The sequence below is a fragment of the Nymphalis io genome, chromosome 19, assembly GCF_905147045.1.
Source record: "Nymphalis io chromosome 19, ilAglIoxx1.1, whole genome shotgun sequence".
In the NCBI taxonomy this organism is placed as follows: domain Eukaryota; kingdom Metazoa; phylum Arthropoda; class Insecta; order Lepidoptera; family Nymphalidae; genus Nymphalis; species Nymphalis io.
Window position 1 is genome coordinate 7,720,798 of NC_065906.1, and position 26,230 is coordinate 7,747,027.

The 26,230-nt window shown below is 31.4% G+C and overlaps 5 protein-coding genes across 7 annotated transcripts in view; 2 read left to right on the forward strand and 3 right to left on the reverse strand.

The window, feature by feature from the left end:
* LOC126775961 (neuroendocrine convertase 2) overlaps positions 1–16,419 on the reverse strand; it is an 81,112-nt gene extending 64,693 nt beyond the window's left edge. Inside the window, exons 1-2 of one of the 2 annotated variants that reach the window (XM_050498190.1) lie at positions 16,248–16,419; positions 15,846–16,106 (exon numbers count right to left, since the gene is read on the reverse strand). In XM_050498190.1, the coding sequence (XP_050354147.1) occupies positions 15,846–16,058 (213 nt within the window). In that variant the 5' untranslated portion in view covers positions 16,059–16,106; positions 16,248–16,419. Of the gene's footprint in view, positions 1–15,845 lie in introns of both variants that reach the window. The other variant, XM_050498189.1, reaches the window with a different exon arrangement.
* Positions 16,420–16,510: 91 nt separating this feature from the next.
* On the forward strand, positions 16,511–18,994 carry LOC126776016 (serine protease 52-like). 2 transcript variants are annotated; one of them, XM_050498269.1, is made up of 4 exons: positions 16,511–16,814; positions 16,959–17,141; positions 17,779–17,918; positions 18,704–18,994. In XM_050498269.1, the coding sequence occupies exons 1-4, from the start codon at positions 16,527–16,529 to the stop codon at positions 18,867–18,869; spliced, it is 777 nt and encodes a 258-aa protein (XP_050354226.1). In that variant the 5' UTR covers positions 16,511–16,526; the 3' UTR covers positions 18,870–18,994. The 2 variants fall into 2 exon arrangements, with proteins under 2 accessions (XP_050354226.1, XP_050354225.1); XM_050498268.1 differs by having other exon boundaries at positions 16,959–17,150; positions 18,704–18,983.
* A 153-nt stretch (positions 18,995–19,147) lies between these two features.
* LOC126776019 (ATP-dependent Clp protease proteolytic subunit) lies at positions 19,148–20,156 on the reverse strand. The gene has a single exon (XM_050498272.1). It carries the CDS (start codon positions 19,970–19,972, stop codon positions 19,220–19,222), a length of 753 nt encoding a protein of 250 aa, XP_050354229.1. The 5' UTR covers positions 19,973–20,156; the 3' UTR covers positions 19,148–19,219.
* Positions 20,157–20,905: 749 nt separating this feature from the next.
* LOC126775976 (uncharacterized) lies at positions 20,906–22,889 on the reverse strand. Its single transcript, XM_050498216.1, has 3 exons — positions 22,668–22,889; positions 21,520–22,539; positions 20,906–21,443 (listed from the first exon to the last, which is right to left on the reverse strand). Exons 1-3 carry the CDS (start codon positions 22,720–22,722, stop codon positions 21,103–21,105), a joined length of 1,416 nt encoding a protein of 471 aa, XP_050354173.1. The 5' UTR covers positions 22,723–22,889; the 3' UTR covers positions 20,906–21,102.
* Positions 22,890–24,262: 1,373 nt separating this feature from the next.
* Positions 24,263–26,230, forward strand: part of LOC126775953 (unc-112-related protein-like) — a 33,312-nt gene continuing 31,344 nt past the window's right edge. The window contains exon 1 of the mRNA XM_050498171.1: positions 24,263–24,575. Within this exon, the coding sequence (XP_050354128.1) occupies positions 24,430–24,575 (146 nt within the window). The 5' untranslated portion in view covers positions 24,263–24,429. The remainder of the gene's footprint in view (positions 24,576–26,230) is intronic.

The following is a 26,230-nucleotide window of genomic DNA, read 5'->3' on the forward strand; positions in this document are numbered from 1 at the left end:
TAAATACACTAGACTAGAGTTTGATTGTATGAATATTATAGATCACTTTAGATGTTTATGTGTTTGATAATCTGGTCTGTTACAAGATATATCTACACCAATGATTACACTAAGCATTCACGGGCTTAATTTGTGTTTACGTTTCATCTCGTTCTCGGAGTTGAAGGCAAACATTCGTGAGAAAAGCATGAAGTGGTTGATAATCTGCCAGCGTGGTGGAATACGTAAGCTTTATGATAAAAAAAGGAGAAGAGGCATTCGAGCAGCAAAAGGACATTTACAAGCTATTAATATTTTATTATTATATATATTCCAAGCTTTCTCAAGTTTTACTTTTAATATGAAATTAAAGGATAGACTTGATGGTCTAAAACATTTATGGACCGAAATGCCACAGTTAATATACATGTGAATATTTTACTAAATATGTTACCAAAGATCGTGTGGTATTGATATTATCCATACTTAAACACGGCCTTTGATAAGGCACGAAATTTTCAAGGTTTATATGTTTAAAATTCTCTTCGTGCCAGGTAGTACGTTTAAATTACATAACCCGCAGCCCGGAGTCTGGATGTTGGAAGTATTTACACTGCCGAGCCTCGGAAAGCACGTTAAACTATTAATTCTGAACTCTTTTCGCATCGGATCGCATAGGATTGCCGTCCCATCGGATAATGAGTGTAAAGGAATAGATTGCATCTGTGTTCGCGCACACACTTATACATATATCCTGCGCAGTTGGCTAGTTTCCCTTGAGATAAGATAATTATTTCATTTGTTTATTTTGTATATAAATACTGTCATCTTGTTAAGATTCAACACGAAAAGTATTGTGTTATAAATTGAATAATCACGACATATTATAGTTAACGCAGAAACCCATGGAAGACCATTCCTCTAACCCAATTCATTAAATAGATTTTGTATGCGTTGCTACAAACAATCCTATCCCAGATAACGAATGCATAATGCCCTTTCTGGTTATAACATCACGTTCCGGCTTAATCTGCTATTTCTGGGCAGCCTTAATGTACAATTTCGAATAAATAATTAGGTACTGGACAACCAAATTACGGCTTAAATCTCGTTATTTCACTTTTAATATTTCTTATGCTACTTATAGGACAAAATATCTTTTGAATTATATACATAAAAGTTTTAATAATATACTAGATAGACTATAACATACTAAAATCATTTCTATGCATATTTGAGTAATATTTTATCAATCTGTGTATTAACCGTAAACCGTATACCTCTTTGGACTATTTTATAGGTCTTTTTAAAATATACAACTTTTTTATAAAAAACATTAATATATGCGAACATATCTTCGGTTAACGCAGCCTTCGAAAAATTTGTACGACCGTTTTTCGTCGATTTCAGTTCAAAATTGGTCTTCACGAGAAATCCTTATTATTAATATTTTTAATGAGATATTATATATAACTTATGTTCATCCTCAAGTTCATTCTAAATATTTGTAAAGGAATTTTTGAAATATGGAGTGTATCAAAAAATACCGTTTTATCATATTCAAGATTTAAAGGTCTGTTAATATTTTAATCCTATTTTATACTTACCAATACTTAATAATTCCTTTAGAGCATTCTCTAAGCTTGTTTATTCCCATTTGACTTTTAAAAAAAAGCCTGGTTTTTGTTATTTGTTTCAGAGAAGAAACATGACAGTGTCCTTCGAAATCCTTGTAATTTTAATGCATTACTAGAAAAAAAATTACAACCGCTGAAGTAACTCGTAAAATTGTTAATTATGAAGGGAAAAAGTGTCGTCCTTGACCAGCGCACTGCGCGGCGTTAGTTTGATTAAAAATTAGCAGAAAAAACTAGTTGAAAAGGAAGAAGGGCTCCGGGCGACTATTAGTGGATATTGAGGTTGATATGAGGTTCTGCAGGAAGCTGTTGAGTCAAATTCATCCATCATCATCATCATCCGTAATTGTGTGTGGAGTGTGATGTGTTGAAAAATACTATAAGTCGCCATCTACGTTCCATGGGGAAGGTAAAAAAATGCAGTAAACTGGTCCCTCACGAACTTATTCCTCAGCAATCAGCTAAGAGGTTAGCAATTTGGAAAAAAAAATTTTGAAAAACCCTTCCGGTATGAGATTTTACCGGAAGATCACCTGTTTTTTTTTTTTTTTTTATAGAATAGGAAGGCGGACGAGCATATGGGCCACCTGATGGTAAGTGGTCACCAACGCTCTTAGACATTGGCATTGTAAGAAATGTCAACCATCGCTTACATATCCAATGCGCCACCAACCTTGGGAACTAAGATTTTATGTCCCTTGTGCCTGTAATTACACTGGCTCACTCACCCTTCAAACCGGAACACAACAATATCAAGTATTGCTGTTTTGCGGTAGAATATCTGATGAGTGGGTGGTACCTACCCAGACGAGCTTGCACAAAGCCCTACCCCCATAAAAAACCTGTGATGAAAAGTGGACTTACTGACGAAATCCGAATACGCGTGAGCTAATGAATACCCGTAATGGCTAGGTTGCGGTCGAACTGCTTTTCCGGTTGCTAGGGGGCAACTTGATATAAAATCCATGTTTTGCGATTTTTGGAATTTTGAAGGTGTTATGCATCACGAATTTGATTCTGATGGATTCTCTATGAACTCTGAACTCTACTTTTCCGTCGAACCAAATAAAAGTTGAAGAACTTTATGGGTTCGAACTCCTGCCTCATCCACCATAAAGTCCAGACCTTGCACCATCAGGTTACTACTTGTTTCGATCCATATACCATTTTCTTCAGGGGAAAAAAGTGATAATTTTGCGTTAGTTAAAATAGCGATCCAAGAGTTCTTTGACAGCCATCCCAAGGAATGGTATCAGCGTGGGATCGAGCAATTGGCTAGCAAATGGCTAATGACGGCTGACTATACTTTAAGTATTAATTACATTTTATATCAAAGGAATAATAATAAAAATATTTGGTTAAAAAACGGTCATTTTTTTGATACAGCCTAATAATTTACTCTCGGAGATTACCTCCTACGTTTAAACTTACAAATGATTATACAAAATAACGTCATAAAAAATTGTTATAACTAAAACATACAAAACTATTATAAATTATTTACGATCATTAAAAACTTTAACATCATGAACCGAAGTCGTTTATTACTAGCACTCTGCTTGATAGCTAAAAACTATACCTATATCTATATAATAGGATAATAATTAAAAAATATATGTAATCTTTTTAGAAAGTTGGACTTATCTAACATGAGCCGGAACCAGACTTCCCACAAGTCCAAGTAATACTTTATTCAGTTTTTAAATGTAGTCTAAGAATACATGTAAATCATTATTATAACTAAACATAAAAACAAAAACTACCAACGGTTTTTCATACGGTTTTCACGAGGAAGCTTTAGTTGTATAATTCACTAAGGTTTTTTGTAAACTTGGCTGAAATATGACGATGATTGTTGAAGATGTCGGAAAAAACATGACTGGCAGCTTTACTGACATGGGCTGCGAAAATCGAAAATTAATAGAGCTATGTGTATTACGTAAGTACGTAACTTATTCAGTTAGCAAATTATAGCTAAAATAACTAAAAATTAAACAACCTTGTCAGTGAAATAAAATTCCTCGGAACAAACCCAATTGCCCATACTCGAATGATTTAAAAGTCCTTTAAATAACTTCAAATACCAAAGATACGTACAGATATGTACTTGCAAAATATCAAATAGATATGACATTTACAAGTAGGTTAAAGCCGAGTTCCTATTTATATCCAATTACATACCTACAGACTACGAATTTTATTTATTTGTTTTAAGAACCGAAAGGTCGCTAGATCACGTAAATGATAATCGAAAGAGCTCGGGTATGTTTTCATAGGCTTAATAATCTGTTTTTAGCATTATTATTATTTATCTCGTGTTCCGCGGTGGAGAAAACATCCTGAGAAAACATGCATGTGTCGGTTGAGATTCTGACTCATGTGTATCAACTATTGGAGTAAAAGAAATCTTCGAGAAGTCTTTAGCTTGGTAAAGGTCTTCTACCTTTACCAAGCTAAAGAACAGGAATAAGTTTTATTAAAGTATATTATATTATCGCGTAGATAATGAAAAAAAACGATGTATTATTACGAAGATGAAAATAGATGTTTCCTTAAAAATAAATTTATTTAAAAAATAAACATGTCAACACGAAGGCATTCGTAGCACGCTACTTTATTCACGTTAAAAGATTAGTAACTTATTTTTATATTCATTAAACGTTTTTAAAAATAATTTTCAAGCCAAACGTTACTTACTAACAATTCTTCTATATTAATTTAATATCCATAAATACTATACATTTATATCATTTTCAATAATTCGGTTATAATATTACATCTCCATGAAGTAATTATCGTAATGTTAGATTCATTTTTGAGATCCAAATCTAATAGCGAAAATATTTAAAAATATATATGAATTATTACGCTCACTATTAATAGGTAGGGTAGGCCCTGGTATACTTAATGCGGAAAACAATCAAAACGAATTTTGGGCCGCAAAAATATCACCAAGCTGATTTGGGTGTTATTACAACTCGAGTGACATTAAGTATATCACTTACATTAGTGACTTCCGTTCAATGTGAAATGAGTTTCGAAGAATATACTCAGAAAATAGAAAATATTTCAATACACACTGCCATGGACGGTGAAGGCAAAAGTTTTTGAAACGTAAACAAAGTATTAAATCCCATAGTTGATTTCAATCGAATCAAAATTCTATATTCAATGTATATAGAAGCTTTTAGTTTATTTTTACACTTACTTATTGATTGACAAGAAAATACCAGGAGTTAAGAAGAGAACAACCGGCGAAAGAAACTCAGCGGGTCTTTTTTACACCTCTTCGAATTGCGAAGAACAACAATTTATTACTGCTAACTTTTCTGATCTATCAACAAAATCTATAAATCCATTGTTATTACTTCTTGTGTTATTTTTAAACTTATAAAAGTAACTTAATACAACTATATTTAAAAGTCAAATCGGATACTTGGGTAGACTACATTTGATACATATTTATAATGTTACATTTGTGTGGGTTTCTTTTAAGTATTTTTTATCAAGTTCATTTCGCGTAAGCCCACGCGTATCTAAAATCATCATAATCTATCTGACAGCTCTTTGAAGACAAAAGGTCAATAAAATAATAATTTACGATATAAACAAGTTTCCCTCAATGAAACCTTGACGTCACTCTGACGTCTATGTTTTCATAGACAATGTCTAGGACATATAATGTCATTTTGATCAATCGACTCACACAACCATAGACATGAACATGGGCAGATATTGTAATTTAACCTGAGACATGTATATAACGGTGTTGTTTATAAATTAGTTTATTGTAGTTTGCCGAGATGGCACGGAGGTTAGAACTCGTGAATCTTAACCGAAGATTGCGGGTTCAAGCCCAGGCAAGCACCTTTGAATTTTCACGTGCTTAATTTATGAGGAAGCCTACATGTGGTGGTAGAAAATAATACTGACACTCCATCAACCCGCATTGGGACAGCATCGTGAAATAAGCTTAGCCTAACTGTCCCCAACATTTGCAGGCTAATTTAACTGCAACTTTTCTGAATGTTAATCATAGCTTACATCACCAATGCGCCACCAACCTTGGAAACTAAAATGTTGTACCTATAATTACACTGGCTCACTCACCCTTCAAACCGAAACACAACAATACCGAGTACTGATGTTTTGCGGTAGAATATCTGATGAGTGGATGGTACCTACCCAGACGAGCTTGCACAAAGCTCTACCACCAGTAAAAGTTAAAAGTTCGTTTGATTAAAGCGTTTCTGCAATGTTATTCTGTAAGAACTCACTCTGTATCTCACTCATGAAGTATTGACTTACGGTGATACGTTATTATAATGCGTGTGACATTGGCTCTAAAACTTAAAGGTTTATAATAATTCTATTATGAGTTTCGAGTTTATCTTATATATGGCGAATGGTATAAAAATATTTCACTTCTGTTGAGTGATCTGTTATTGGCCTTTGTTTTCTGTAGATGATCAAGTTATTAAAGTTTTAGAAGCAGAATTATAAAGCAGAATCTTCATTTTATGTATTAAATTTTATCATTTTCAATTAATTACATTCTACCTTCAGATGCATCACGCGAATGCGAGCGACTCGCTCAACAACGTCTGCAAGTCGAGATAAGAGCTACTTACTGTCTTGATTAGCTAGAACATGTGTTTTTTTATGCGGATTGACAAATAGCCCACCAGATGGTAAGTGGTAACCAGCACCCATCAAAGCAGAAATATTAACCATCTTACATCGTCAATGCGCCACCAACCTTGGAAACCAAAAAGTTATGTTGCTTGTGCCTTTTTTACACTGGTTATATAATATTTTGAACATATAATGTAATGTATTTACACTAAATTATACATACCAAAAAAAAAATGATAGAAATACGTTTTAGTATATTTATAACATAGGCGCCATTGAATATTTTATTTATATGTTGCAAAATTAATGATTAATTTTAAATAAAATTACAAACACAATTATTTATTGTAATCTTTTAAAAAACCAAAAAAATGTAACACATTTTTCGTTCAAATCGTTTCATTGTAAAACGTTACATGAACGAGAAACGTTGTAATAAAATTGAAATAAAAAAGCAGTAAAGCTCTCAAATCAAAGTAACTAAAAGACAAGTTAAATAAGACCAAAGCTAAAAAAACTTTATCGGTTTTATACATTGCCAACGATGCGAGAGCTTCGGCTTGCTCCATTCAAATAAAATCCGTTCGTGAAATATAACTCTCGTTTTACTTACCGCTATTATATTGAGACGTCTCTATTTATATGGAACGAAATGTGCTCGGGTATTCTTTTATATAGAATTAAGATATACGAAGATATATATTTTGTCTTCGGGGATTCCCAGGGCAAAAAAAAATTGTATTGCTTACGCTTTATATGAGCCGTTTTAATAAGTATTGGTATCTTATATTTATTTATTTATTTATTTATTTATTTATTGACACTTTATTGCACCCAAACTTAAAACTAAAAATTATAATTTTGCATTTGCATGAGGTGCAACAGGCGGCCTTATCGCTAAGCAGCGATCTCTTCCAGGCAACCTTTGGGCAGAGGATCATAATACTTATAAATGGGAAGGGTACAAGCCAGTTTACCTATATACTACATACACTACTACATACATAATACATACCTACATATATATACTACACTACTATTATATATAATATAAATATACATATATATATATATATACTATAATAAATACATACATAAATAAATACATAATATATATATAATAAAAATAGGAGATATAACAAAACAAAAAATTAACAACGACAACGACTGCTTAGTATTAATAATGCGACAAGTAAAAGTCCTATTTATTCATTTATAGTGTGAAAAATTAATAAAAACAGCGCTTTTTTAGCCAGACGGACTAACAAATTGTAGAAGGTAGCGGGACCCGCTTTATTGCACCTTAGAAGAGTGATATCTAGCGGTAGACTACAATTGACTAAATAAAGTTTTAAATCATATCAAGCATAAGCCTAATTTATTGACTATTTTCTTTATAATGCATGCACAGACATTTTGCTCTTACATTATGTATGTGAGGCTTGAGCCCAGGGTACACGGAAATATATTTTTCAATAGTCATTTCACAAAACAAATAACGTTAAAGTTTTTTTATAATATATTTTTAAATTAAGAAAAAATATATTGGATTGAAGTGTTCGGACTGGACGGATTTATTTCTGGATAACCGAATTGGTGACCTACATTCGACCATGCCGATGGGAATTGAAACTCAGATATGTGACTTTTTCACTAAATATAATATTTATTTTATACTACATTATTTATAATTATACTTTGATTTAGTGAATTGCAAATTAACGTGTATTTTTATTTAAGTTAATATTTATTTTACAAAACTGTATACTTTTTGAGTTTATTTAGATTTTAAATATGATGAATATCGTTAAACGTGAAAATAGTATATGACGTCATAATAAATAAAATATGGCGGAACTTTAATGGCACTATATTATTGGTACTCATGATTTTGATAATATTTTGACATTAAATAGTTGTTATTATTTGAATTATTTTTATGAGATTTGAAGTATATTTATAATTATATTAAAAAGGTATGTCAATGTCTTTACAAACATAGTTCGAAAACACAAGCCATTAAAATATATACGCAAATTGTATGGCGTCAAGTGGACATAAGGAAGGCGGTGATGATTATAAGAAAACCTTGACCCAAAAGTACCATGAGTGCTTATATAATGAGGGAGCGATAAAATTACACTGATGTCACTTGTTGTTTATTTATATATTGATTCATAAAATAATAAGAAAATCCTAATCATAGTCATAACTTCAATGAACTAAATCCAGATAGTACTGTGCATTTATTTATTGTATGTTTACAAGTAGTTTTCGATCGCGGGTTCAGGTGTTAGGTATAAATATGTCTTATGTCCTATGTGCCTATGTCCTTCTTGGGGATTCAAGTTTGCTTTGTACCAAATTTCATCAAATTCCGTTCAGTGGTTTAGCCATGAAAGCTTAACAGACAGACAATTAGAGTTTCGCGACGAAATAATTAGAAAGTATATTTCTAAAATTATAATATGCAAGGGTCGCTATTGTTATAATGCTTTGTAATCCCATTAACATTAATAACGATAATGTACAAGCAAACATCATTTGTTAAATTCGGATAAGATTAATGCAATTTCCAAATACAATGATCGTAATCATTAATTAAACATAGGACCAATTCTACTAATTCATAACGGCTACAAAACAATTCTGAATCTATTCCGATTTAACTTCTACCGAAGCAAAATTGGGTCGTTTTGTTAATAGGTAGTTACGTATGTTTCGATTCGATTACCATCAGGTGGCCCATTTGCCTGCCTGTAACATAAAAAAATATATCTATATTTGTGAAATACCACGAACCAGTAATTAATTTTTGTTGTTTTAAGTTAAAATAATTACAATTAACAAATATATTATCTTATGTTGAGTATATATTTAAAATATTTTTTATTCGTATATTCTATAGCTAAAACTAAAATAAAATACGCATTACAAATTTTTAGAAAAAACACGCTGTCTAAAAGATTGCCCTGTGGCATTGTACCCACGACGCTGGCACTATTGCCTCTCTGCACAGCTAGACTCCCATTCGGCTAAATAAGCGCCATCTCTTGGGTCACCAGAAGTATGGACCAGTTTCCTAGCCTAACATGCACCTAATGTTTTCAAACCTAATAAATCTGTTATTAACAAGGATTAAAATTTAACGCACTATAATTACTGGACAAATTATTGTAGCGTAAAATGATAGCGAGAGTGCCAGCAAATTCCCGTTGCAATTACTGTTCTTGGTAAATAAACTTCGTGTCGGCAGTGACGGTAAAACACACTGGGCCTTAAGTATTTTAGAAATAGAAATTTTAGACATACAAATATCAGCTATACAAATATTTTCTTCGATGTTTAAGTAGAAAAAGAGAGAGAAAATAAAATAAAGAAAGAAAGAAGAAAGAAAAATATAATACAATACCAATATATTTTGTAGTTAACCAAAACACGCAGAGTCCGACACGAACTGAAAGAGTTCAGGCGCAGAACCAACGACATTACGTGCTTTCCGAGGCACGGGAGTGTACTAACTTTCAAGTACCAGACTCCGAGCGGTTACTGAGAATATTCGACGGAAAAGCTCATAACATTGTATTGGCCGGACCTAAGGTTTTAACCTAGGAGCTCGGGATCTGCGGCATTAAATCTAGCCACTAGGCCGACGAGGCAATATTATCAAGTCGCTAATCAATATACATGGGGTACATTTGATTTCACACATGCAGGTTTCCTTACAATATTTTCCTACATGCAATGAATTATAAACACAAATACTAACCGGTGTTTTCTCTGATTATATATAACTTAGCGGTAAGCCGAGATGGCCTAGTGGTTATAACGCGTGAATCTTAACCGATGATCGTGGGTTCAAACCCGGGTAAGCACCACTGAATTTTCATGTGCTTAATTTGTGATTATAATTCATCTCGTGCTTGACGGTGAAGAAAAACATTGTGAGGAAACCTGCATGTGTCTAATTTCATTGAAATTATGTCACATGTGTATTCTACCAACCCGCATTGGAGCAGCGTGGTGGAATAAGCTCTAAACCTTCTCCTCAAAAAGGCAGAGGAGGCCTTAGCCCAGCAGTGGGACATTAACAGGCTGTTACTGTTAGCGGTATTTATCTTGAACATATTGAAAAAACTAATATATTGAATTATACAATCACTAACAAATTATTTGGACATAATTAAACGTAAAGACCAATATTCTATGTGTGAAACAACGATTGTGTCAAATATTAACGTACCTTATTCGTGTTTTGTTTGTATAAGAAATAATGTTGGATATACTATTTACATACTCAATTGTACTTTAAACATCATAAACGATAATTTTGAATCTACTTTTAAAGAGGAGTTTTTCAATTAGTCTGTATATTTATGTGTATTTTATGTACGTTTCGGCAATTTCTTTTAATAAATTAATTTTATAAATATATATTAAATTTAAAACCAAATCTAAATAGATTTGGTTTTAAATTCTGTTTCATGATTATCACATGATTCAAAAAAACATTTATTTCATTTGGCATCAACATAAGGTTTTGTATTGTATTTCACAAAGTGTTTGCTAACGTAGTGATTGCGTTATTATTACGAACTAAGTTATTATGAAATGTATAATTATTTCGTTTACTATATAACATCGGCAGCTTAACAAATATGTGCCAGACGCCAACTGAGCTTTGTGATACATTCTCTGTACACAACACGGGCTTTAGCGTATAGTTACGTGTTTAATATTAAAACTTGAGTCACGTTACAAGTTATGCACACACGAGTAATTTCACTTTAGAAATATTTTATTTTCTTATAATAATACGAGCTATTACGACTCTCTAGAAATCTTTTATAATTAGAGAATTAAGACGAAACGGGAAATTGTAGTTATATACAAAAGTAAATATATTATTAGATAACTATCCATCAATAAACAAATATAAATAGTAATTATTGAAATAAAAAACCACGTTGTTAAAACTGATTTAAAGTCAAAAAAACAACTAAACTATTCTTGTATTGAGCCAGCCTGTCTATGGTGGAGTCATCTCTATACAACATCACGCTACGCCCTAATAGGCGAGCAGTAGCATTTATAGCGGGTGAAACCACGCAAAGCAACTAGTTCGATATGTGACGATAAAATACCTTAGTTACCCACGAGCTAGCTCGAGTATGATTACTGTTTTATACGTCCATGTTGAAATTCATTTATATTCCATGTTTATATAATGGCAATAAAACTTGTACAATATTGTATATTGTTTCGAAACAACAGCAAGAATAGTAATTATGATGTTAAGGCTTGATTTTCTTTTGGTAATATTTGAGAAATAAATCGTCTGCTGTGTAATAAATTTAAATGCCTAAGAATGGATTATTTATTTATTTATTTGGGAAACATACAGCATAATATAATACAAAAACATTTGGTAACATAATAAGTCCCACATAAGCCAACAAAGTTTCCACTTTTACATTCAAACATGGAGTGAACCTAACAATAACAAGTTATTTAATAATTAATTAAAATATATGAAAAGTATTTAAAATGTAATTTAAAAAGCAGAACAAATAAAAATATAGGAATATTAATCACAATTACAGTTTTTTAAGGCTTCTAAGAACTTAAATAAATTTTCCTTAAAGATATCTATATTAGAGTAGCCTTTATTATAATTGTCACATGCTCTTACCAAAAAGCGATTTTTAGCATAGTTCGTTCTACACATTGGGACATAAAAGGTATGTTTTGAACGGGCAATGGAATGTGAACACTTGAAATACTTGAAATACATATTATATTATCGATATGAATTTCCATATGGCATCGTAATGAAAGCCTTTTGTTATTTTTTTAGGTATGAAAACAAAATAGAACTATTTTGTTTACTTTTATTAAGAATAATAAATTCCATATATATATATTGAAAACTGATGCTCAACAAAAATGAAAGTGAAATATAATACGGCAGATAAAAATAAGAAATGTTATAAATAAAGTGAAATAATTATGAAATAAAGTCCTACATTAACACAAAAGCTATTTTTATTTTGGGAACAAATATTATTTTAAGATCTTTTATATAGGATTTTTTCTCAACGAGATCACAAATCGTAGTCAAACTTGATACTCATCATTATTACTTGAATACAAGCTTATGTTATCTATGTAAAAAAAATACCTATATATTATGTTAGCTTATAAATTATCTAGAAAAAAATAATGCCGCAAATCCCGAGGTCCTAGATTTTAATTCCGTTTCGGGCCAATAACAATAATTTTTTTACAGTAAAAAAAACTGAGTGTCACCCATATCATTTAAACTCTTACGGCCTAACTTATAAACATAGCTTAGCCGCTTTTAATTAAACATTGATTTCGCTCTTTCTGCCATTATTGATTTGACATTCGAAAGGAGGAGACACAGCATTGTTCAACATTGTTGATAAGTAAGTGTTAGTTCTTATATTACATCTCAATAATGTTGGATATTTAACTTGTATTAAGCTAGATATTAAATAAGAACAATAATACCACCGCGAAAGTGATTATTATCACAACGGTTGTTTTGAAACATGGCTTAAAACATTAAGTCTAAAAGTTAAATCCGTGCAACTAAGTTGAGAAAAAATAAATTAATGAGAACCCTTAAAGGTACGGACAAGAATTTTTGCGAAAATATTTTAAAATTATCACCGCGTAGTACGAAGTATTGAAATTACGATTGTCACGAAAATGTTGCCGTAGCGAAAATACTAATAGCACGCGATAACAAATTATACCATGGCGAAGGCCTTTTTGCCACAATATATTCGCAAAAGTAATATCGACTTTAGCAAAACTTCGTTACCACATCAGCATTACTTAGCATTGAACTTCCAAGTCAAGACTCTCTCTCAGAGCACTTAGCCAACGCATTACTGTTCGCGTAAGGCATCTCGCATATTAAGACGTACGTAATAAAACTTATATACTACATTTCCTTTTTTAAATAAAAAGTAAGTTTTTAATGATATTCAAAATTTAAACGAACATTTCTTAAATGTTACTATTTGAATTTATATAAATATTAGTTACTGATTTATGTGACCAATTTAAATATTCAAGTGATAATTTAAAGATTTTTAAAATACAAATTAATTAATCATCTCTCATGATGGCGGGGACAAAGCGCCGTCTTAGTCCAATTAAGCTCTACAGTGTATTGGGGCTCTACCAAAGAACAGACTACATTTGGTTTGGACATTTCTTATATCCACCCAGAACTTGACTTTAAACATGAGATATTGATCCCATATATATCCTATGACAATGTCGTGTGAAATATGCATAATAGTTGGTGGCAGTTAGAAAATAAAAGCCGAAGAACGAGCTCAAATGCGTTCTCCAAGAGGGCCCTTTTTCTAGCAATGAAGGAACACAAGCTGATGAAAATGATGAAAACCCTGAACTTAGGAGGAAGACAAAACAACGTGACCTATCACTTCGTGTTATACAATAATTGTTTTTCTGTTAAGCTTGATAACGTGCCCCTTTCGATCAATAACTTTAAAGAAGTAAAAGTTCTTACAAGCCGTAAGTACCGTTTAAATACGGTAGGCGGGCAAATCGACCACTTGATGGATAATGGTCATAATGTAATCCACTTCTCAATCCATGACTGTGCAACCACCGAATAACAGCTATATAACTTGTAATAAAAATTGGTAAATAAGTGTTTATATACTAAATATAGATAAAAATATAAATTATCCTTGGAAAGCCTTCGTGGCGTTAGTAAAGAGACACTTTTGCATATTGTATACATTCTAATAGGATAATGTATTATTAATGTTATAAATTTATAAAATTGCTAACAATAAAAAAGCACATTTTCTCTTTTTATTCGACGTACCTAACTACAAATATATCGTTTTAAAATGCGTGTTGTAACTTTTAAATTGTCTCCCAGAAAAGCATTCGTTCGTTGAACTAGCCCGCATTTCAATTGTATTTTTATCAATGTCAGGGGTAATTCACTTATCTCTACAATATCAAATGTTATCGTAGGTATCGTATCTAAGTCGGTACATTCGCATCACTATGTGAACTACTCATGTGTTCACCGCTCTCTTTATGGATACAATACTATACGAATATTATAAACGCGAAAGTGCTACCTGTATGGCTGTTACACTTTTATGGCTAAACCACTGAACTGAATTTGATAAAATTTAATATGAAGCAAGCTTGAACCCTAAGGAAGGACAGACATTTTTTTATACCTAGAAACTGTCCTACCGCTACCGAAAGACGCGACGCGAAGCCGCGGGTTGAAAGTATTGTAAATAAACTAGTAATATATAAATGCTCTAGCAAGCACGTTTGCTTATGTGTAATTTACTTTATTGGTAGGGGTTGTGGATGCTCATCTTTTCTAACACCAACAAACATAACAATGTAAGTAAAAAAAGCCTATAAATAACCCACTGCTGGGCTAACGAAGCTATTCTACCGTGCTACATCAGTGCCTTACGATATTTTCCTTCATCGCCGAGCACTAGATGAAATATAACCACAAATAAAGCTAATGAAAACGCAGTTGTACTTGCCCGGGCTTGAATCAGCAATTTTAAGATTTACATTTAAATAATCATAATGATTATTATGTTTTATAAGTTTTAATATCAGGGACGAGAGGTCTAACATTTAAGTTGCTATTGTTGGCGGTGCATTTACGGTGTAAATGGGAGTTTATTATTCACACAGTGCCTATATTTATAGACTGTGGTCACAACTGATCATCAAGTGGCCTTTTTTCCCATCCACCTTATAAAGGGAAAACAATATCTTTTGTTTCTTATTGTAGATTTATGTACATATTTCAAACGAATAATGTAACAAATAAAATATATGATATAAACTTAATAATATATCACGATTAAATATAGCCAATAAAATTCTGTCATTTATTTGATAGATTAATATAATTCATAAAAGCTATTCATTATAATTAGTTTTATTTAATAATAATATATAGCAAACAAAACGCACCAACCCACGGTACGATATTATGCTAAATTATGAAAATTAATGAAAATTATTAAAAATTAGATAAACAAATTCTAGATATATGACACAATATAGATTTTATTTTATTTTTAAAATTAAAAAACAGATTATTAATATAAACAATGTCAGTTTACATCGTTCATAAACTATTTTCCGCGGTACATTCGGTTAGCATACGAATAAATTGTGTAGTACGTAGGTAACTTACTTGATCAAAATGTATCTAGTATATTTATTTTATTCCGTGTCTACAAACTATACAAAAGCGCGAGTTTGTGGTTGAAATTTTGAAATTCAAATCTTCTTAAAACTTTGTATAATATTTTATAATTGAAAAGTAAATAATATATCAACTCCAAAACACATATTATAGAACAGCAATGTCATTTAAATATTCAACGCATATTAAAATGCACGAAATTATATTCTTAAATGGTCAAGCCTAAAGTAGCGCATTTGGCAATTTCCACGCGAAATCATATTACGCTCGTAAATATGATAGAGCCTAAACTTATGTTTACGTATAATCACGTGGCCGCTCACCGGGCCAAGATTCTCGAAGCCGTGGCGGAGGGCGACCTCGTGGGCTTCCTCGTGGCCGAGCGACCTCTTGAACCGCACCAGGAACGAATTGGTGAAGACTTCGCGGGATGCAGCCGCGGCAATCAGCACCGTCGCAGCGATACATTGCAGCCACATGATCGCGATGTGGCAACGGGCGGCTGACTGAAGCCGAACTTCCACTGACGTCACCATATATCGACCCGGGAACCACGCATGCGCGAAACTCCCAAAGCCTCAAGCCTTTTCTCAGATTATAAAAGGACTCATGAGCATTGTTGGTGGATGTAACAACCTACATTCGTGATCTCGTCACAGGTGACCTTATTTTTAGCAAAACGCTATAAGTTAAATATTTTCCTAGAACTTACGAAACTTACGTACTTAGAACTTACACACGTTAATATTGAAAACTACCATTAAATCCATTTCTCACACGTCATAATTACCGTGACACTATCAGGATAATATTGAAATACTAGTAGTATATCGATCAAAATCTTTCCAATGTTAAACATGATATCTACAGCTGTATAAACTATCCAATTAATCTGCAAAACACCTTTACGATCACGTACTGGCTTCGGTCCGTAAATTAAATCTATAAAATTTCAGATCTACTTTTCGTTGCGAAATTTAATTAGACGCGAAATTACGTACTCAATGGCTAGTACGGGCGTAAACTTGTTCATATTCTTATATTTATCTTTTTTAAGCAAACATACGAAAGGAAATCTGTTAGAGGGCAAAATAGTTCAGGGGGATTATGTGAAAATTCTTAATTATCCTCATGCCGTTTACTTAGAAATACAATGTGAAGATCAATCAACGCATATTTGTGGATCATCTATACTGAACCAGTATTATCTGATTTCAGTAGCACACTGTTTTAATACTGTAGGAAAAAATGGCAAAATAATAGCATTCGCTGGACATGAAAATATAAAAAAGGTATATCATGCGTGTTTTCATAAAAAAGTTTGGTGATTTCGTTTTTCAATAATAAATAAATCATTCATTTGAAATTGGGAAAACTCATATTAAGACTACTTAATTAGGTGGACTATTAATAACAACTATTACCATATTTTGTAGGCGAATGTTATAAGAAAGAATGTGATACCAATAATCCACAGTAAATTTGATGTTTCTAAAGTTGAACATGATATTGCTTTATTATTGCTCGATAAAAAAATGCCATTGGGGAGCCGTACTCAGAGAATTATAATAATGAAGAATTTTCCTACGAGGATTGAAGGTTCTGTAGCGGGATGGGGGGTAATTAATGTATGTACTATGAATAATCTAGAAAAACATTATTTTCATGTGTAATTTTCCATCAGATTATGAAAATGCGCATTATGTTTGCGAATGGATTATTCACATATAAAGGTTAGGTATTCACTGATATCCAGTTAGCACAGGACGAATTTCAGGTTAGAGTTTACTTTTATCATGCGTGTTAACCAATTTGTAAAAATCAATGAAACACTCCTCATAAATCAGAAAAGCGGGCGAAAGTTTAATGACATTCTGCAGAAAACCTCACTTGCAATAAAAACCTGTTTAATTATGTAGGAAATAATTGGACGAAGATGAGGGGAAAGGGAATTTGTGATAATACTAAAGAAATAATATATGAATAGATATGGGCAATAAATATAAAACTGTTATCGTGTAGGTAATATCGTGTAGGTAGGTAAAGGTAATAGGTACAAATAACGTGTACCTACCTATTAAATTTTATATCGTTATCACCTTTTAATTTCGTATAAGTTGGCTTCCCACGACCTGTTATTTTATGGGCCAACTTGTGACAGTTCGTGAGTCCAAGTAAAGTCAGTAGCTTCAGAGGGTTGTGTAAACAAAAGCCGTAGGACCCTTTACACTTAAATTTTTGTTTTTGTTTTCATAGGATTTCACTGACGAAGAATCTATTTTACTAAAATCTGTTACGCAGACCCTTAAAACCAGAAACTATTGCAACGTTTTAAGATTAGGACCAGGGATGTTTTGCGCTGGAAGTATGCAAACTTCTGACCCGAGACCGGCTGCGTGAGTTGCATAATTTAATAAAGTAATAATCTTCATCACAACATCATCAAAATTACAACAGCGCCCCTTCACTCCAAATGAAATAAACAAATGATACCAATATAATGTATAATTATACCAATATACAGTATATTCGACTTAGACCAGATGGAATTTTTCGTGCCATTTTTCTTTCCCTGTATTAACCATCGGACGATATACGCTTATGTGCCATCTCGGTCTCTCTTGGCTGTGTACCGCGAAATTTAACGCGGCAATGCTATTCAGTCTTTATGTCGTAATCGGGCTTGAAGAATAATTTAAATGGTTAACATAATCCTAAAATAAAATAAACCTAAAAAAATTAGGTTTATATTATATGTTAGGTTTATATTATATGTTATCTTATGTTAGGATTATTTTGTTGTGTGTATATCGTTGCGCCCTGTTTGTTCAGGCGAGAAAAAAGATAATATCAGCTACAAATATTCGTCGTTAAAATTATTTTATATATTATTTTACAGTATAAAATATCTTTTCAGCAAAGAAATTATAATTTAAAAATGTATATATTTAAATTCTATCTCATTTACATCTACTTTCTATTAAATATTTTATAATTCTTTCTTTATATGAATATTTTTTTGTTAGCCAAAAGTGCTTATATACACCATTATTATGTAAAATATCTAACAATTATAGTTATTTATTTCTCTACACTATTTTGGGTTTAATATACCATATACCTAATTTGTCTGTTTCTTACATGTTATAAATATAAACTAAGTGATATGTTTTATTTCCAGCAGTGATTCTGGCAGTGGGTTGGTTACTAAAAACTACCAATTAATAGGACTCTTATCATACAAAGTGACTAAGTTTCCAGCGCTGCCTGTTTACACCAATGTTTCATATTATTATAATTGGATTATATATACGACTGGATCTGCATTTTGTACTCAGAGAGGATAAAACTGTAGTTATTATCTCATTTTATATATTTTTTAAGTCAATATACTAGCTATAAATTGATTTGAATATTGACAGAAAAAAAATTTACAAGAAAACAATTGTAAGAAATATTATAACATTTTTTAGGCATCATCATTTCCTTTAGTAATTCAATAAAAACATATTTATAAAATAATTTATGCGATATAGCGAATCGATAATGCAATCAATTGACTTCCTGTTAAAAACAGGCTTAAAAATATGTATATATAAAGTCTAGGTTAAAAGAAAAGAAAAACTTATAAAAATTTAACTTGCATATATTATACCCATAACAATTAATAAACCTAGTTATTTATTACAATAAATAGTTAATCTGTAGTAGGTGTTACACTAGGGTTTGGGGCTGCCGATGTACATTCACTTTCCATAGCATGTGATGGGGGATGTTCTAGAATATTATCAATTAAACCAAAAGCTTTAGCTTCAGTTGGTGACATGAAATAATCACGTTCCATCGAACTTTGCACTTTTTCTTTAGCTAACCCTGTATGACGAACATAAAGGTTATTAATTTGAGATTTTAATTTTAATATTTCCTCTGCTTGTATTTGAATATCTGTCGCCTGTCCTCTGACACCCCCTGATGGTTGGTGAATCATTATACGTGAATTGGGCAATGCATGTCGCATACCTGGAGCTCCAGCAGCTAAAAGTAGGGAAGCCATACTACAAGCTTGTCCAACGCACCAAGTAGCTACTGGTGGCGTTATGTATTGCATAGTATCATATATGCCAAGACCAGACGTCACATTACCACCTGGTGAGTTGATGTAGAGATGCACAGGTTTTTTACTAGATTCAGATTGAAGAAACAGCAACTGGGCAACAACTAAGGAACTAATGTCGTCATTTATCGGTCCCATAAGACAAATTATTCGCTCCCGAAGTAGCCTCGAATAGATATCATAAGCACGCTCTCCTCTGCCGGTCTGTTCCACGACAATCGGTATCATGCCAAGCCTCGCTGGTTGCGTAGTACTTATTGTTCGTTGAACGTTTATCATTGAAATTTGAGCGCATCTTACAGATCTAGAAAGTTGGCGAAAACAAAAAAGCGTCATGTTTTGACTTTTAACGTTTCACCGCGTTAATGAATTCTGGTTGTATATCAAAGTAAATCGTAAAATAAACTATTGTATTTTATAATCGCTTCATATCTATTTACATTAACTTTCTGTTCAAGTTATAAAAAAAAATATCGTAATTCGTAGTGACGTTTTCAAATGTCACGAAGTAATTATTGACAACTGTCAGTTTTCGGCTAATAACCTTCACTGACAATCTTAATTTAAACATTGACATTTAAATCAAGTTTAAGAACAACGATTTTTCTATTAATTCTGTTTTTAGATGACGGCAGAAATTAATTTTTTTTTATCAATTATTTGCTATGTAAATATAACCGTGTTAAAAAAAGGTATTCTTTAATTGTACTTTTAAAATTTTAGTTGATTATAATTATTTTAATCTTTTACACATTTAATTTATACATAATTCCATGGCGATTTGACAGTCATTCCGGGTCTTACTTGGCGTATAGGTTTTCCAAGCTTTGCGTCGAATAGGAACGGAAGGACTTCTTTAAATTTGATTAAAAAAAAGTCATTAATCATTGGTAATTTAACTTGTTTATAAATTAGCTCATTCCATTTTAATACAAACTCTTAATCAATGTTTCTAATCTTGTTGACCCTTAATCTTATTACTATGTTGCAATCTACTGAAATGCAATATGTACATTATAATAAAATTCTCAAAACCAAAAACGATAATTTAACCTGGGCCTGCCAGGTTACTGGCATATTTACTAGTTTTTTTTAGGAAGCTAATTGGAATATAAAATTATACAGCAAATCATATTTATTACCTAAATCTTTTTTCAATACCTTAATCAGCATCATGCATCGAAATAATTATTTCTATAAATAAAGCTGATTATTTACAATTTATATTTTTAAATTTCCTTTTTTTTCTCTTATTATAATTAATAATAATGAACAAAAGAATCAATACTTTATTCCAACAAATATGTGTGTTTGATAATAAAAATAATCACAATTGGCAAAATAAGACAACAAGTATGAAAATAAAAATCACTTATCACATTACATTTAGGTACGTGAAAAACAACATAATTGTAATATATCACATAATGCACACTTAATTTAGGTATTTCAGCTTATACTAAGTATCAAAATTTATTCTGAGCTTGTCTTCTTCTCAACTTCATTAATGCTTCCTGTCTTTTTTTTTCAATAAGTAACTTTATATTATCTGTACTAGGTTGTTTTTGATGAGTGTTTATCTGTGCATTCTGTTTAGTATCTAGAGAAGTTTTAACAGTAGGTACTTTCGGCTGGAAAATTGGTTTTTTAGGGACAAATTTATGTTGTGATGTTTGGCTTGGATTTAATGACTGGGAATGACTAGGTGTGAATGGCAATACTCTTTTTGCAAGAAGTCTTTCTCTAGCTTGTTGATGTTTCTTTTTTATCTCTTCAGGTGTACATCGTATTGGTGAATCTCCAGGAACTGAGAAAAAATAATAAAAAAATTACATTATATTATAAAAATGTATTCAATACATTAAATAGATATAAATAAATACCTATTTTTTCAATGCTTTTATTGAATGGCATTGAACTGTATCTGCCAAAGACCATTCCACTAGTTGAAGGTTTGTTAGTGTCATTAACAGACGGAGATTCTGGCATAGAATTATGTCTTCCAAAAATTGTTTTTGATGATGGACTGGACCAATTTGTGTCCGTTTTTGCAGAGGTTGTGTTTGTTGTAGGTTCATTCTTAATCGGAATTTGTGATAGCATCTCCAATGCACTATCATTTAAATTTCCCACTAAATTGTCAAAGGAATCATTATTTACTAAAGGCGATTCACATTTTTTAACCTTAATCATACTGGGCGAGTCTAATTGAATATTACTTAATATGGCATCCATTGAATCTTGGTCAATATTTACTTGTAAGCATGGCTTTAAATTTTTTTTATTGACAGGGTCAAGTCGAGGCCTTTTGGCTTGAATGGGTTCACATTTTAAAATATTTTCTTCAACCACTTGACTTGCTTTTAACAAATATTCATTCATAGAATCGTCAGATTCTAATCCACTTTCAGATTCTGTTTTTATGAATTTAGAACTTAGTACATTTTTCCTTAAGCAGGGATTTTTAATTTTTAATCCACTTCTGGGTGAGCTATCACTACAATCACTAAATATATCTTCTTCAGACTGAGGTTTTTCTACTGGCTTAGCTGTTGACTTATCAACAAGCTTATGCACATTATGATTTAATTCAACAAGTTCCTGAAACAATTCTATTTTTTTCTGTGAAGGTTTAACAGTTCTACGTTTCGGTGCAGGTTTATCTATATGTTTAGGTCTTTCTGATTTCTTAATTCTTCTACTAACTGGTGTTGTGTTTCTAAATTTTGATTTAGTTGCTCCAGACTTTGGTGTGTAAAAATTCCATACAACGTCTGTTTCACCTTCTGCTCCATCCTGTGTACACAAAAATGGCACAGGGCTGGACGCGTCTGAGTCGTATATCGAATCACTATCTCTCGACGGTGAATCTAATCGGTTATCCGGTGTTGAACATGATAGAACTGAAATTAACATACAAATTGTTTAATGATAGCGCGTGCAAAATATTATTATATAATTATTGTACAGCATAATAATTTGTGCTATATTATTACAGTCTAATGATTTTGAAAGAATAATTGAAAAAAACCTTTATTTTTACTTTTCACGACCATTTCTTTTGTTTTTATTTCTTTGTTGCTCATGTATACAAACTTTGCCACAAAAAATCATAATACGTCTTAACTTTATAGCAACAACATGCTTTCTACATTTCCTAATATAATATAGTTTTGTGAATACATTGAAATATGAAGTAAATTAAATGTTATCGTTGATAGTTGATAAAGAGACTTGACACATTATTATTGACCATGACAACTGACATTTGTCTTGTTGTCAATTTTAAGGTTGAGTTGCCAACTGATTTAATTGTATTTCCCTAAAATGGAAAATTAAAAAAAATATATAATATATGAAAGTGAAACATTGAAAGTAAATTTATTGTAGCAACATAAATATTTAAATAATAAGACTAGATTCTCTGCTGGATTCGATTAATACTTTCCAAAACTGGTATTTAACTGTTCCGTTCCATAAACATTTCACGAAACTTGTTATTGATTATCTCTTGTACTTGATGTGAACTATCCATGTCACATTTCGGTCTAGGTGAAAGTCGAAATATTTGAAACTATGTTGTAGGACGTAATTTCTCTATTTGTAAAGTGAAGATTATATAAGAAGAGTATTTTCCTCACCACTGAACATGAGAAGAATTATAAACATAAGTTAAGCGTATGAAAGCAAAGTTACAATTTGATGATTACTAATTGTAATCGTAATCGTTAATTAATCTAATTACATTTTGTAAAATCACGTTTGGTGCAGGTCAATACCTTGATAACCCTATTTTAGTAAATGTCGAAACACTGCGAATAAATGGATCTAGGAAATTTAATAATCTGTAGTCATCTTCAATTTTGTTTCATATCTAAAATAATAAATATAAAAGACAAAACTCATATTTTTTATATAAATCTGATAAAATTAAAATAATTTTACAACTATTTAAAAATATACATTTACGCAATTATTATTAAAAAAAATTGTGAAAATCTATTAGAATGAACATTTATTATTTGCTTTTCTCAATTATTAGAGAACTTTATATAGGTATAAATAAATCATCATTTATTTCTATATATTATAATAAAGTGAAACTTATTTATATCATTTATTTACATAAATATTAAATTCATTTTATTGTAATTCAATTTCGTTCCTTTTTTTTGTTTTTAGTACTCATGTTTAATTTAATTCTGCATACTAGGGCAACCAATTAAGTTGCTATATTTTTAGGATATGAAATATGATTGATTAATTTAGGCTTAAGATTTCCAATAAAGCATAGATTGAAGATGTAATATACCTTCATTGATGAATGATACTGAAAACTGACGATCATAATTGCATATTCTCGATAGTGACAGTAAAAATCTATCAGTTGCTTTTAAATATTATTTTGACACACAATTTAGAACTGCTATAAAATTAATTTTATCGTGTGCTAACATTGGTACTCTTATATTTTTTCCACCATTGTATAAATTATAGATAATTAACAAAAAGTATATCTTAAAAATAATTTTAATTTATGGTTATTCTATTATGCCCTAATCTGTCCTCGCTATACTCTTCACATATTATAGTGCTTTACTGCTCATTCTGCTATAGCTATACAAGCGGGCCAACGGGAACGGCCAGCAGACAACACCAATCAGCTTACGCCAGTCGTATGTCATCCGTCGCAAGAAGTAGTTGTTTAAAGCTTATTGACAACTTTTACGCGATGCGCCATCGAGAGGGATAAAGTGACAATATAGTGTAAAGTGAAATTCTAATTTATAAAAATGCTCGCGGACGGTGAAATTGTTGGTGACGGATCATGGAACCTCACGATCTATGTTACGGACTTGAACGAGAAGCGTACTATGGTCGTGAAGGGAGATATGCACATCGGTGGGGTTATGCTCAAGTTGACGGAGAGCTTCGGTAAGCTATCATTTGCTGATTAGTTTGTATGACTGCAAATTTGTAATACATTTATAATCGTGCCCAGTTGGTGTCATTGCTGAGTCACCTTGTAATGTAAAAATAAGAATGAGTATTGCTTACGAGGCTTGAGTTTCTTAAGAAAAACTTTAAAATTATTTTTTATAAAAATTATTTTTTCATTTTAAACTTTATTGTATTAAATCGTTAAACTACTATATAGATCAACAATAGCATTACAAAGTGCTGCTAAGTTTGATTCATACCGCAGTTCACATGCAACTGCATCTTACAAAGTTGAAATTATTCACGAAATAATGATACATACTTAAAAGGATCCTTGTAAGCATATAACATCACTTGGCTAAATTGTTAAGTTTAATTACTACAATGTATACATACATACATTCAAAAGTTAAATTTGGAATCATACTCACAAATAAATTAGAGCAGTTACATCATGTTACTATTATAACTGCTATTTTTAGTTCTTTATTTTAAGTTTATTATACAATATAATATTATATATTAACCAAAACAAGTTTGATAATAATCTATTCTAATAAGCTTATCTTATTATTAAACAAATATGACCATAGACAAACTAGCTAAGATAAAGCTAGAACTAATAATGTGATTAAGTGAATTTATATATGTATAACCTTTGAAACCATCTTCTATTTACAAATATCATATTATTTTCATTTTTTTCAAATCATAAATAGAGAAAGTAGTTATTTTTTTCTGGTAAAATTTCTTTTTAGAAAAAACAATTAACAAACATTAATAGCGCTTTTATATAAATTTTTAAAATTGTTAACTTAAATATTAAGAATAATTTTAGATGATTATGTATATGATCAATAGCTTGTCATTTTAGTTATTTATAGGTCCATGTTTTATAATTTTTTCGCAAAGTCAATGCAATTTGACTGCCTCATTGGTCTAGTGGCTTGATGTAAGTCCGCAGACCCAGAGGTCCTGACAATTGCCTCACTGGTCAATTGTTAGGTCAGGCCAATGAAAAGTTATTGGGTTTTTCTGTCAGAAAATACTCAGTAGCAGCCCTGAGTCTGGAAGTTGGAAGCGTGTTCAGTCCCATGCCTTGGAAAGCACATAAAGTTGTTGGTCCTCTGCCTGAACTCTTTCCGGTCGTGTTGGATTGCCATCCCATCGGATTATGAGAGTTAGGGAATAGAGAGTGGCTAATCTCTTTTGGGATTGGCCGCCGTGGCCGAAATAGGTCTGGAGGACATTATTAATGCAATTTCATAGAAAAGTCTAATTTTAGCAATGATGGTGCTGTTAAACTTTAATTACTGGTCATCAATGCCTTCAAAAATAAGCTGTGTTGTACAGTTTTTGTAAGTTAATAGGTAGACCCATTGAGTATGTAATGAGATCAAGGGACTTTTTATAATTAAGCCCGCCTATGTCAATCACACATTGAAAGTCCATCAATTATGGAGTTTCTATAAAATATAAATTATGTTTAGACCTCTCGGAAGGCATTTGTTTTAAGTAATTATCACAGTAAGTATTCATAAGAGATACAGAACATGTTACAATTTTTTCTAAATGTCAAGATTAGGCCCACAGGCTACCTAACAAATGATTTCAAGAATTTTTTAAATTTGCATTTTATCAGCATTCATTACT

Coding starts and splice junctions, on each gene's coding strand:
- LOC126776016 (XM_050498268.1), top strand. CDS start 16,527: ATGGCTAGTACGGGCGTAAACTTGTTCATATTCTTATATTTATCTTTT. Junction 17,151..17,778: donor CGGGATGGGGGGTAATTAAT/GTATGTACTATG, acceptor TTGTTTTCATAG/GATTTCACTGACGAAGAATC. Junction 17,919..18,703: donor TCTGACCCGAGACCGGCTGC/GTGAGTTGCATA, acceptor TTTTATTTCCAG/CAGTGATTCTGGCAGTGGGT.
- LOC126776019 (XM_050498272.1), bottom strand. CDS start 19,972: ATGACGCTTTTTTGTTTTCGCCAACTTTCTAGATCTGTAAGATGCGCT.
- LOC126775976 (XM_050498216.1), bottom strand. CDS start 22,722: ATGAGCAACAAAGAAATAAAAACAAAAGAAATGGTCGTGAAAAGTAAA. Junction 22,540..22,667: donor CGTGAAAAGTAAAAATAAAG/GTTTTTTTCAAT, acceptor TGTTAATTTCAG/TTCTATCATGTTCAACACCG. Junction 21,444..21,519: donor TAAAAGCATTGAAAAAATAG/GTATTTATTTAT, acceptor ATTTTTTCTCAG/TTCCTGGAGATTCACCAATA.